Source organism: Cladosporium halotolerans (assembly GCF_011745625.1).
Source record: "Cladosporium halotolerans strain TM138-S3 chromosome Unknown Sca7, whole genome shotgun sequence".
Lineage (NCBI taxonomy): Eukaryota > Fungi > Ascomycota > Dothideomycetes > Cladosporiales > Cladosporiaceae > Cladosporium > Cladosporium halotolerans.
The window spans coordinates 618318-631346 of record NW_027191458.1 but is presented as its reverse complement, the minus strand read 5'-3'; the positions used below and the strand labels follow the sequence as shown (position 1 = coordinate 631346).

The 13029-nt window shown below is 54.9% G+C and overlaps 5 protein-coding genes across 5 annotated transcripts; 3 read left to right on the top strand and 2 right to left on the bottom strand.

The window, feature by feature from the left end:
• Positions 1–49: 49 nt before the first annotated feature.
• WHR41_02977 (uncharacterized protein) lies at positions 50–2236 on the top strand (the record flags this gene model as incomplete). The annotated part of the gene is made up of 1 exon (XM_069371583.1): positions 50–2236. One exon carries the CDS (start codon positions 50–52, stop codon positions 2234–2236), a length of 2187 nt encoding a protein of 728 aa, XP_069231521.1.
• A 710-nt stretch (positions 2237–2946) lies between these two features.
• On the top strand, positions 2947–4131 carry WHR41_02976 (uncharacterized protein; the record flags this gene model as incomplete). The annotated part of the gene is made up of 1 exon (XM_069371582.1): positions 2947–4131. One exon carries the CDS (start codon positions 2947–2949, stop codon positions 3943–3945), a length of 999 nt encoding a protein of 332 aa, XP_069231520.1. The 3' UTR covers positions 3946–4131.
• WHR41_02975 (uncharacterized protein) lies at positions 3978–7079 on the bottom strand (the record flags this gene model as incomplete). Its single annotated transcript, XM_069371581.1, has 1 exon — positions 3978–7079. The coding sequence occupies one exon, from the start codon at positions 7077–7079 to the stop codon at positions 3978–3980; it is 3102 nt and encodes a 1033-aa protein (XP_069231519.1).
• Positions 7080–7483: 404 nt separating this feature from the next.
• WHR41_02974 (uncharacterized protein) lies at positions 7484–9042 on the top strand. Its single transcript, XM_069371580.1, has 2 exons — positions 7484–8326; positions 8379–9042. The coding sequence occupies exons 1-2, from the start codon at positions 7592–7594 to the stop codon at positions 8613–8615; spliced, it is 972 nt and encodes a 323-aa protein (XP_069231518.1). The 5' UTR covers positions 7484–7591; the 3' UTR covers positions 8616–9042.
• WHR41_02973 (uncharacterized protein) lies at positions 8900–13002 on the bottom strand. The gene is made up of 2 exons (XM_069371579.1): positions 9607–13002; positions 8900–9538 (listed from the first exon to the last, which is right to left on the bottom strand). The coding sequence occupies exons 1-2, from the start codon at positions 12703–12705 to the stop codon at positions 8984–8986; spliced, it is 3654 nt and encodes a 1217-aa protein (XP_069231525.1). The 5' UTR covers positions 12706–13002; the 3' UTR covers positions 8900–8983.
• Between the last annotated feature and the right edge of the window lie 27 nt (positions 13003–13029).

The window sequence follows — 13029 nt, the reverse complement described above, 5'->3', positions numbered from 1 at the left end:
TACCTACTTTCACAAATGCTGCCGCGTCGTGCCGTGGCGGATTCCGGACATGGGCGATTCTCCGGGTGTCGAAGCGCTGCTCCAGCGATTGGAGACGCAGAGGAACGCGTTCGCTACCACCTTTACTCAGCTCCACGATGTGCTGGTGAAAGACCTTGAAGCCTCCGTCAGACGAGAGACGACCATCCCTGCCATTGCTCGGGCGACGAGCATTAGCATTGATACGCCGACTGCCCGTTCGCCTCGTCCGTCTATGGTATCGTATGACACGACCGATCGCCCTCGGGACATCCGGAAGTCCTCAGCCGGTGTAATTACGCTAGAGACAACATCGGACTCGCGAGCGACAGGTCAGGAATCTAGTGAAGATGAGGATGATGAGTCTTATTATGTGCAATCACCTCTTGATCACGAATTCTATGACCACGAGGGCTTACGAGAGCACTTGAAGTCTTATCCATGGACGAGGTATGGCAAGGAAGTTCTACAGGATGCCATCGATAAGTCAAGGCGTCTCACACGGCCGCCGCTATTCCCTACTATACGTGGTCTCGTGAGTGACAGAAGCCACATCAGCCATTTGGAGGTGTTTGACATTGGTACCGACGGAGCGCCGCTGCTTGTCGAGCTGCCTGAGCCTGAGCAAGGACCTTCCAACGCCTTCAAAATCTGGAACACTATCAAAGAAATCAACAATCCGGGCAAAGAACGTAAAGCAGTTGGCAGAATCACGAACCTGCACGAACCTAGTCCTAGCTTGTTTGGTGCGATTCATTTCACCTCCAAAGCTTCTTTTGATGTGGACGAGATCTTTCAGCACCTTGTCAGTATCAGCCGCTCTTCCGCGAATGTACACCGGGCCTACGATCAGGATCATCGAAGACGCAGGAGTTTTGTCTTCAATTTCGAGTATTTCACTATTATCGGAGAAGACTGCGAGCCCATGGCATGGCAAATGACAGACCGACAGAATGGCAGAAAGCCTCACCACACGCCTATCACTCGTTGCAGCTCGGTAGTGGCTCTGTCCCTCGCCGGTGAGCCGATCAAGAAAATTAAGAACCGCTCACGGCGAAGGACCACTGAGCACGGTTACGTCTACGATCCTTTTGCGCCATGGCAACTGCTCAACGTACATTGCTATCCGGACTGCGTTTCTTCCGGTGATAGCCATGAGCCTTCGAGGAACTATGTGAATGGAGTTGAAGCCTTCATGGTCGCCTTGCTGGGCGAGTTCCGAGATGCGGCGAAAAGGTTCGAACAGATCTACGAAGCGATCACCGAACTAATTACGCCTCCGCTAAACTTCATGTTCGACTCATCGGTCCGAGACAATCTACTCTTCGAGGATTCTGACTTTACGCTTTGCCGCCGCTACTTCTGGGCATATCAGACCCTCGGGATCGTGAATGACTCTCTCAAGGCCATCGTAGATGCCTACGAAGATACGTTCACTGACGAAGTCTGGGAGGGCAAGCACAAGACTCTTTGGCCACTGCCTGACCAAGACAGTCCAAGAAATCTGTACTTCAAAAAGCGCATGGCCGCCTTGCGCAAAAAGCTTGGGTTTGAAATCACACGTCTACGAGCTCAGATGGCCGAGAATGACCAGAAGCGCGACGACATAAAAGGTTTGCGCGAGGAACTGTTCGTCGGCACTTCCATCCAAGAGAGCAGAAAGTCCGTCGAGAACACCGAAGTCGCCATCCAGCAGGGTCACAACATCAAGCTGTTGACTCTTGTCAACATATTCTTTCTGCCACTCACGTTTGTCACGTCAGTCTTCGGTATGAGCAATATGCCTCAGAAGCATGACTATTGGATGTTCGCCATAGTCATCTCGACGGTCTGCGTGCCATTCTTCATACTGATCGGCTCGCTCAACACCACACGAGGCATGCGCTTCTGGCGTGAGCAATTCCTGATGATATTCCACTTCGCTGGGCTGATGGTTGCATGGATTGGCAGTTGCGGCAGGCGAAAGAACGTGGTGGAGAGCATTGATTCTGACATGGAAGCTGAGACGCAGCAGATCACACACTTGATGGCACAGCGTCGCAAAAGTGGTCTCCATCGATTCTTCTCACGTGAAACGTCGTTTTCGGACCACGTTACAATGCCCGACGTTGATACTGTCCGGTCGCCGTTGCCGAAGCCCTCTTTTAGATCAAGTAGGAAGTCTTCGCACATTGCTGACTTGTGGACCAAAGAGGCGAGGCAGAGCCGACTTGGGTGAATGTTGCGCAAACAAAGAATCAACACAACAATTGACCGCAACTTCGAAATGATCCCCCGCAAATTACTAATTTCACATGTGGTTGCAATGTTATCGGAGAATCGTATCATTGGAAAGGCAATAATCTGTCTTGTGCAAGAATCCCCCACCATGTAGTCCACGTACCCCAGGCAAGCTTCCCGTCGGTTCCACAAACCAGCTCATATCCCGAGCAGAGCTCTGACGACGCACATAAGCTGCATGGTCCACGCGTATCATTGTTGATAGCAAGCTCCAGGACGTGGGATGTCGGTTTCGCTATTACTTTCAATGAGACGATTGTCGGAAAAAGAGGCAATGAGCCGATGTAGTAAGAGGCATATTTCGACAACGCATGTCAAGTTACTTGTTTCTACTCAACTATTTGGAGGAGATCAATTCAATGATACTGATGTGCTTTGCGAGTAGTGGTTAATGCAGTCATGTAGCTAATAGCTACAAATATATATAGGTCAGATGAAGCTTAAAGCATCAACCGTGATCCGACGGTACGCCCACGGCTCGGAGTTGAGAACATCAATCTTCCGAAATCTTCTCGCACGGAAGGATATAAAACTCTCTTAGTCATTTCCTGACATTCTCAAACACAAAGTGACAATACAGCTTTGCCATTTACATCACAAGCATTTTCGCAAGACGGTACCGTCTCAATTAGATCTAAAGGCGCCAAGATGGTACCGCCTCCGCCGATACAGGACGCTTACACTCCATTTTCTGACATTGTGCACATCGCTCCTCGCATCTTACCAACTGATCCTCTGTGCCAGCAACATGTTGACCCAGATGCCGATCTTACAGGTGTCGGAATCCGACTTGGTCTCTACATGCTATGCATAGCATTGTCTCTCGCCGCCGTCACGGGCCTCGAGCACTCTCAAAGCGTGGTCATGTCGTCAATCACGATCGTCCTGATCATCAATATCATCTTAGCAATGAAATCTTCGATGGAACTTTTCGGATCCGTCTCCATCGTGCAAGACTTCTGGGTGGCACAGACACTACTCTTCCTGCTCACGACGATTGTACCTTTCACCATGCTCTTCGGTCGGTGGAGGGACCTTGGTCGCTTCAAGAATGTCCTTGGATTGATCGCCATCCTGTTCACTTACATTCAGGCTTTCCTCTTCTGGGCCAAACTGTACACACAAAGCGACGAACTGGTCTGCAATACGCCTGAGTCCAGCCTCGGAGGGAGGGGACTTTTTACACATTACTCGCGATGGGCGATTCTGGTCCTCTACAGTTTTGGATCGTTGATGATCCCACTCATGATTTGGTCGTACCCATTCAACTGCCCGGGAGTCTTTAGTAGGAAATTCACGCGGTTGTGGCTCAAACTACCATCCGACAGGACATCGAACAAGGCGCTGCTGCTACTGAGCTTCCAGCTACCGATTTACGCCGTCTGCATCACCATGGTAGAGGCGGTCGTCCGACCTGGAGGTGACAGGCCTTGGTGGCTGGGTATGGGGCAATTGCTGGTACTTGGGATTGGAGCTTTCTCGCTCGCTGAGACACTCTGGCATGTGAGACACTGCATCCTACTGGAGCGTCGAGGGAACGAGTTCATGGAGCACCCGGAGATCCTAGGCGGGCACTCGAAGGATGGTGACGATCCTGATGAGATGATCTCGACGTCGAGTTGGATGGCCGGACTTCACGCCGGGTAACTTTCTATCATGTTGTTTTTGGTATCTGCAGCTCACTCGTCAAATGTTACTTGCCTCTTCTTCTTCTTTTTGGGTTTGACGGGCGCCTCTTCCTTCTCCTGTTCTTGCTCACCCTTGGCCGACGCTTCTGCTGCTGGCGCCTCGCTCTCCTTCACCTTCTTTTTCTTCTTTTTCTTCTTAATTCCGTCGTCGCCTCCAAGGCTTTGCCCTTCGTCAGCTGCAATGCCACTTCGAACCTTCTTGCGTCCTTTCCTCTTAACTACCGTCCCTTCCTCCGTAGGCTCTTCAACTCGTTCGGCCTGCCTCTGCATCTCCAAGCGCAGCCGCTCAACCTCCTTCATGGCCTTCGCCAACTCTTCCTCCTCCTGTATGCGACGCTCGAAGTCCAGCTTGCTGCCTGCGTTACCGCGGCTGCTACTTCCAGCGCTCGGGCCATCTTCTAACGAAAGAGCAGAAAGACCAGCGCTGTTAAATTCGAGCAAGCTCTTCTTCCCGCGCTGCGTAATTCCGCCGCGGCCAGAGGGGCTGGAAGAGTACGAGATTGGAGCGGACGAGGACGTGGGCTCGCCGCCATCAATGGTCTCGTCCGATGTGATCTCGAAATGGCGTTTGGGCTTCTTGTGAGCCTTGGGTTTGGGGGCCCGGGAACTGTCGCCGGAGCCACTGTCGAGCTTCAGCTCCATTACAGGAATTGCGTCGACGTCCAGGTCAGAGCCGTTGGCTGAGCGGAGGATGTTGTGCATCGGCGTGGACGTGCCTGAGTTTCGCTCAGAGTCTATGTAGAAGGGATCGTCGCGGTACCTTTCGCGACGCTCCGCGCGTTTTCGCTCGAGAGCTTCCGGGTCGAGAAGAGAGTCACGGTCGGTATCTTGGTAGGATGCACTCCCGGAGTCTCTGTCTTCAAGGAGCTCAGACGCAGGTTTTACGTAGCTTGTCTTGACCATTGATGGCTTCTCGTAATAGAACCGGCGTACTTCGTCCTCTCCAGAGTCGTATTCGGTGTCATATTCGGCCTGCTGGAGGATCATTTCCAGACTGCTGTTGATCGGTGCATTCAAGTCGAGTGATTCGGGCGCTGCTACCTTGCGCACAGCATCCGGGGCGACGGGGTTGAGATCCATGCCAGTGAATAGTGATGGAATAGCTTGTGTTAGAAGCAAAGGCGGCTCCGCATAACCTCCATTTTCAGAGTCGACCTGCTGCGCCGAGACTGCCTCGGATGCCAATCGCATAAGGTCAAGGTATTCTACAGCCCGCTCTTGTATTTCCAAGCTAGGGTGCAAGTTCAGAGGCTCCAAGAAATGAGTTATACGTGCAATTAGAAGCACGACCTCCGATTTCCTGGAATCAGTCCATGGTACCTGCTCGTTGCTTGTCAATGCAGCAAAGACCTTGGGTATCGCCTGAATGTAGCTCGCCAAAGCATGCGTTGGCAATTGGGTGGTAGTTGTGTGAACCAGAGAAGCCATGACAGCACCGGCATCAGGCAGCACTGCAGCGTATTCGCCGGCAATAAAAGCTGCTGCTGAAAGGACGTTTTGGGCGTTCTCTGTCGCTTGAGCGAAGTGCTCTTCCCGATTATCCAAGAGAAGCAACGATTGCGCTGCGGCTGCAGCTTCAGGACGAACGCCCTTCACGCGTACTGCGACATTGCGAAGCTCGTCGCCAATGGCATCAGCCATGCTTTTCTTCCAAGCCGCTGAACCGAAGGTGCCACTTGGGGAAGAAGATGGGCATTGCTTAACAAGCTCGACCAATACTGTGATGTACCATTCGAAATCGTCCATGTTGACATAGTTCTCCTTCGAGCACATTTCAAGGATGCGCTCGATTACTGACTGTCGGTAGTCCTCTGGTAGTGGAGGCGGCTGGTTTGATTTCTGGTCTTTGTTCTTGACCGGAGTAGCAGTTCCCTCATCGTCGTCATCTGCCATAGGTATCACGCCCTCATGGAAAGTCCTGCTATTTTCCGGCTCGTTGACAGGAGACTGCTTGCCCGCGGTCTTAAGCTGTTTGAGAAGTCTTTCTACAACTAATTGGAGATTGTTGCTGTTCACCATGTTGACGACGAGGTCCAGAGCTCGGGTACGAATGGATATGTCCGCGTCGTCAATACATTCGAGGATGACGTCCTGGTGGTCCGCTACCAAGTCTGCGTGCGATGCGGTGATCTTGCCGAAGGCCAAGAGCGCAACGTACCGCAGATTTGGATCGCCTTGCACGACTAGCATAGCCCTGAGCTTGCTCACGCACAAGCGAGCCACTTCGTCGCCCTCGGTTGTGCCTGCCGCGACTTCCATGATGCCTCCTTGAATAATGCCATTGATACATTCATACAGCAAACTCATCGCAGGAGTCGTCTTGATAATACTTGTGAGTGGTGGAAGGAGCTTTCTCACCAGACGAGGTTCCAGAGGCGCAAGTTGTGAGAAGAGCTTGATGATCTTGATTGCCATCCAGTTGTTGCCACCCTGAGTGAGGAGCTCGAATAGATGAGGTGCCAGAGGCAGAAAGTCCTGTGGTCGTCTCCATCCCAGCTCGCACACCACGTTGACAATGGCAGCAGTGACAGAAGGGTCCTCGTCTTCGTCTAGAAGTCGTTCCTTAATCTTCGGCCAAGCCGGCCTAAGGGTCTCTGGGTAGACGACGGCAAGCCTGTAGAGAGTGACGATCGTCTTCTTCCGCACAGCAGGATGAGAATGAGATAGCCTCGGGAGCAGATCCGCAAGTAATGAGTTGGCCATGCTCGGGTTGATCAGATGCGGGATTGCATTCAGCGGCAAATGGATCAGATTCTTGTCAGGACTTGTCAGATCCTTCTTCAACAGGTTTTCTGCCAGCATCAAGACCTCAGTATCCGGCCTGAAGCTCTGCACCGCCGCCAGATATCCCACTCGCTTGTGCGGGTACTTTTGCGAGGACATGACCTCCAGAACGTTGAACGAAGCCCAGCCCATGTCATGTCCAAACATTTCCAGATACACCAATTTCAGAAGCGCCGTAGCTTTCTGGTCCATGTCGTTGCTCTTGATCTCCTTCTTACATTCTCGCAATGACGATTGGATGTACTCGCGCTCCTCGCCCTTGTGGGCTCTGAGGCCCCGAATGAGCTGGAGCACATCTTTCTCGAACATGATGGCCTTGAAAGAATCGCGCGGTTATCGTACTATGTCGCTTTCAGAGTCTCTTGGGTTTCAAAACGTTCGTATAGACGGTTGCGAATTATCCAAGTAGTGCTGTTTGTAATACGCCGGGCGCATCCTGCTCTGAATGAGAGTCTGGCGCATCTCTCAGTAAAGGAACTGCATCATTCCCACTGCGGAGTCCTTGTGTTGATCCAGTCTTGTTCTCGGTAGCAGATTATTCGGAGCGAAAGTGTCTCGAGGGTCGTTGACACATGCAGATGCTCGTGCTCGCGTGGCTGCGGCTGCCCCGCGAAATTGAGCGGTTTCATCATGGGCTGCCAGCTCGCGCCTCGCGCCCCCAAATTGATGGGGTTTAGCCGACGTCTAGTGAACTGTCCATCAACCAGCTCCCCGGACCCTTGAATGCCACCTCTGCCCTCCACCGACCTCACGAGTAAGCCGACATTCTATCCGTGAACAGCCATTCCAACATCTACAGTCCGTCGCCGCAATTGTCCAACATGGCATCCGCGCTCCTCGCCCCGCCATCAAACACCTCTCCCGAATCCGCCCTCCACCTGTCCCAAGCCGCGCCGTCCTTCTTCGCCTCGCAAGCCTCCTTCAACCTGCCCTGGCCGCTCTCCCTCCTCTCAGCCTCGGAGTCGCAAGAAAAATGGCAAATATACAACAACATCTTCATCGCCTGCCTGGCGTCCGGCGACAGCGAAAGCGCTTACCTGTGCCTGGAAGAGATCACCGACCGCTTCGGCAAAGAGAACGAGCGCGTAATGGCGCTCAATGGACTGTACCAGGAAGCGACGGCGAAGAACGATACGGAACTGCAGGCGGTACTGGGCAGGTATGAGGAGCTGCTGCAGGATGACCCGACGCTGTTCGCGGTGCGTAAGCGGAGAGCGGCGCTGCTGAGGTCCATGGGCAGGACGAACGAGGCGGTCGCGGCGCTGACGGAGCTGCTGGACGCTTCGCCTATAGATGCTGAGAGCTGGGCGGAGCTGGCGGATGTGTATCTGACGCAAGGGCTGTACGAGCAGGCCATCTTCAGCTTGGAGGAGGTGCTGCTGGTGACGCCTAATGCTTGGAACATTCACGCGCGCCTGGGTGAGGTTCTGTACCTCAATGCCAACCACTCGGAGGGTGCTGAGCAGGTCAAGGGGCTGAGCGAAGCTATGAGGCGGTTTTGCAGATGTATCGAGCTTTGCGACGACTATCTGCGCGGCTACTACGGCTTGAAGCTTGTAAGTCCAAAGCAGCCATGCTACTTCGAAGCCAGAACTAACAACAGAGCAGACAACCTCCCGCCTACTTCCTCTGCTCTCGGCCTCCTCCCAAAAAACCTCCACCGCCGAACTGCCGCCGCCATCCGTCAAGACCACAGAGAAGCTCAACGAAGCAGCGACCGCCAAACTCTCCGAGATCGTGCGGCGCAGCAAATCCGGCGAGAAGGGATTCGACGGCTACAGCGAAGCAGAGCTGATCGCCGCGCACGAGCTACTGAGCCGGGATTCCCAGAATGTGGCGCGGTGAAACGGCAAAAGGCAGAAAGTCGATTGACAGCCTTTTAACCCCACGTAATAATCTCGGGCACTATGCGGCGAAAGAACTTCTTCCTGGCGAGTCGACACGCGGCAAGACATAGGGTGCGAGCGACCTCGCCAAAACGGCATATATTCAAGCAGCTCAAGTGCCGCCCGTAGAAGAAGCGCGGTTTAGCTCCTTGAACCTCTCATGATACCCAACCGCGCAACAGCACGCCGTCTCCAGGATATCAAATGTATACAAACACATGAGCGAGGCATCTCGTTCTCGGATTGCTTTGAACCCATTCTCCTTTGATCATTACTTTCATTCGATTCATACTCATCAACGAACGTGTGTCATCCTAGGCCCCCTTTCTACCGACCGAAATCCAAGCTCGGCACAATCACCGGCCCATACTTCATCGGCTGCCCAAACCCACCATCCCCCTGCACCATGAAATCCGCCGCCAGACTCAGCCTCCCAGCACCATGCTGCCTCCCGCCACCCCCGACCGGATTCCCATAAGCGCCCTGCACGACCTCCGGATCATACGCCACGCACGCGAGGTAATTCCTCCGCCCCATCAACCGCCTATGCTCGCGCTGCCTCCCGTCAACATCCGCGGCGAAGATCTCCATCATGTCCTCCTTGGTGTCCGTGGGCTGCGAGGGCGTGCTGCGGTGGCCGTTGGCGGGCACGTAGATGGGCTTCTGCGAGTTGAGTAGGCGCAGGATGTAGCTGGACAGCGGGGCGTTGACGATGGGCGCCGTGATCAGCTGGTACATGGTCTTGTGGTCGGAGGGGTGCGCCGGGTCGTGCACGAGGCCGGCGCCGCAGGCGTTGACGCTGCCGGAGAGGAAGGTCATGCGGATGGATTTGTTGTGCGAGATGCCTTGGAGGGTGCGGATGAGGTAGGTGCGTTCGAGGTCCTGGTTGGGTTTTTGTTAGCGGCCGGGTGTCTCTAGGAGATAGTTTTGAGGAATGGGAGAGCGCTTACCTTGCTTTCGTGCGTCCACATGTCACGCAGCTCGTCGAGCACTTCGACCTCGCCGAACGGACTCAGCACGCCCTGCATCAAGCCAGACTTGCCGATGGCTTTCTTGACCCCGTCGAAACCGGAGTTTACCACCCCTTTGGCACCGACGACGCCAGCCACGCCACCCGCAAGCCTGCCAATCGCGTTGAAGCCGCCTGTAACGACCTTCTTGCCCGTAGCAGCAGCGCTGGCCACATGTTCCATGGTTTCAAGCCGAGGGTAGATGACAGGCACAGGTAGTAGCCAAATGCAATGTTGGACGCTTGGAGGAAGCACTGCGACCTTCGGGAAGATGCCTTGGTATGTCGGGCCGGCCAGGACTTGGTTGGTGGTCTTCTCGCTGCGAGTGTCTGGTCCAACGACGACCACGCTAGGGCCGAGATACTTGACAAAGTGCCATCCTTGGCCGGTGATGGTGAAGAGGTCGATGTCGTTTGATACAGCGCGGAGAATCTCGAAGGTCGTGTGGTGCTGGAAGAGGAGGTACATCTCAATACCGATCCGACCAACATTCTTGATGACGTGGCTCTGCTGCATGTATTCTGGGTAACTTCCGAATCCGTCGAAGATGTCATGGTCGTCGAGACAGCAGACGTGAGGGATCTGAGCAAACGCTTCGCGAATGGCAGGCTGGTCGAAGTGGGAGGTATAGTAATGGAAGTAAGCGTGCGTGGCATCCTCATCCATTTTAGCCGTCCACTGAGCGTTCTTTCGGTTCTCTTTGCCACTCATTTGCGTCCATTGTCTGAGGGCGGGAATGTCTTTCCAAAGCCTGTCTGCGTAGATTTGACCACCCAGCCCGATTTGTGTGTGAAAGCCGCCGCATTCCTGATGCTTCAGAAGGACGTCCTTCCACATTGGGCTAATGCCTCCCAGCTTCGCGCGGTCATTGGCACTCACGTTGATAGCGAAGTCGTTGCCTGAATGTGCGATGAAACGCCAGCTTTGCTCGTGGCGTGCAGCAACCAAAAACTCGTAACGAGTGCACCCGAGATGAGAAGTGATGGCGTACGTCCATTTAGCCGGCTGATCTTCCATACGAAGGTCAATATCATAGCGATAGAACGTCCAGCGTTGATGCGAATGAATGGGGTGAGCTTTGAGCTGCCTTGGATTCGGAGACAGATCGGTAGACTGATGGATGTGGATGGATGGAGGCTGCGCTACGTCTGTGACCAGCATAATGCTGCCTAGCCACAACCCACGTTCTAGATCCATGTTAGTGTAACGGAGGTAAGGACCAAAGTAGACGCTGTTTGTCGGTGCGATCTTGTACATATCGACACCTGCGCTAGGTGGCGGACCGGTGAAGCCTGCAGCAGTAGGAGATGCAACGGAAGCCATGCTCATCATGCTTGTACGATCATAATTGGCCGTCTGCGGTACTGGACCGAAGCCCGGCGATGCAAGTGGCTGCTTGAACATGGATGCAGAAGGCGAAGCCAGTGGATTCTGGTAGGTGCCAACTGGAGACATGGGCTCCTGAAGATTCAATGGAGTCGGGCCCTTGGGGAATTCCCACTGAGTGCTCTGTGTCGGAAGGTGGATGTAATAATATTGGCCAGAGTTGCTGTCAAGGTGAGCAATCCAGCCTTCAGGCAGTGGCGGCGGACTTGAAGGTCCTTGTCCGGAGGCGCCTGGAGAGGGCGACTTATTAGCCTGTTGTACGTTTATCGGAGTCATGCCTTGCGGTGCGTTTGACTGCGAAGGGCCTGGCTGAGGACTCGGATCTTGTACAGGTACAGGGTCGTTCGCAAAGGCCGGGTGTTGCCTGTTCGGTTGCGACGAAGCTCCTGCTTGAGCGTTGCTCTGTGGGGACGCGTTTCCGTATCTCCCCTTCTCATTAGGGTATTGCGAGGCTGCAGTGCCAGCAACAGGGGGAGAGTAGGCTGGCGGGGGCTCATCGTTCAGGTTCATGCGATTCATGTCAGAACCGAGTTGACCATCAGGGCTTGCACCTGGGGCAGAATAGCTCGGCTGTCTTCCGTTGGTCTGGCTGGGAACACCAGCGCCGCTAGACCCAACCTCTTCTACTCCTTGGAAAGTGACTGGTGGTCCATGAGGAGTATTCTCCGGTCGCTCTGTGGGGCTCCACCTGCCGCTCGGCTGTGCTTGTGATTGAGCTTGAGGTTGTGGCGTCCCTCGCATCGGCGCCGGGCTCCCATATTGGGCCCGCCGTGCTGCCGCGGCCGCACTCTGAGCTTGCATCTCGTTGAGAGTGTTCGTTCCTGGAATTCCAGATGCTGCGTATCGCGCTTCGATATCTCCCAGCCCAGAGGGTCCACCCGAAGGGTCAATAGGTGTTTCAGGTGGAGGTGGCGAGCCGCGAGAAGCTCGTGTAGTGGCGTTCGAGGCGGTACTACTGAGCCGATTGACGCCAGAAGGGTTCGGGATGTGCAAATGCTGCTGCGGGGCGGGAGGTGCAGTGGATCCGAGCGGTGGTGGATAGAACTGTTGCTGATAGTCCTGCTGCGGCTGTTGTTGGGAGCCTTCGCTCTGCTTCCTGGGAGCGCGTTGGAAAAGGCCCTCATCCTCGTCCTTGTCCGGGAGCTCTGGCCCACCTGGACTCTCGGGGAGAATGCCCTTAGCAGGAGTGCCTCGCCTCTCGGCCAACCTCGGAGTAGAACTGGCATATCCTCCCAGAGTCGGTCGGTTGGGGTCGTTCGCATCGAACCGCGGTCTTCTACGGTGGCCATCCCCACTGCCCGCTCCAGAGGAGTTGTCAGAGCTCATGCTTGCTTTGCGCGGTCTCGTATTCTGCGCTCTTCCTTCCTCTGCCCCGGTTGGTGTGTCTGTCCTAGGAACCCTGCCGTCTGGTGCTGGGTAGTCGTATCTTCTCGTCCTCTCGTCTGGGTAGGGCAAAGGTCCGTTGGGCGGCGGTGACGTCGGGGCGCCGTATGCTGCGGCACTGCTTGACGGGGGAACGTTATAGGCCGCCCATTGCTCAGTTGGATGGTCGGAAGGCTGCGGCGAGCCCTGCTTGTTTATCCGGAGAGGCTGGGGAGTTGGCTCGCTGTTGTTGGCGCCGTCACCCGGATTGAGGAACAGCTCGTCAGGCATGCTGTGTGTGCTGTGCTTTTGCGCGGAGCCGCGTGCCAGACAGAGCACCCCAGTCGCAGCGGCGGACCTGTACGTGTGCGGCGCAGGCAGGCAGTAGTGTTGATCCTTTGCGCGAAGGCGGGGTCTTCAGGAGTGGGATGTCGGAGGAGCAGCGAAAACGTCAAGACGGAAAACTGGACGTCTGCGGACTGACAATGAGATATGGCTGGAATTTGCTCGGCTACGTACTGGACTGCAGACTATCTACTGCGTGGCCTGTGAGATGCGGCCCAAGATGGCGGCGGCAGCGGTCGGTGACCTGTTGGCGGCGGCAACAGCAGCAAG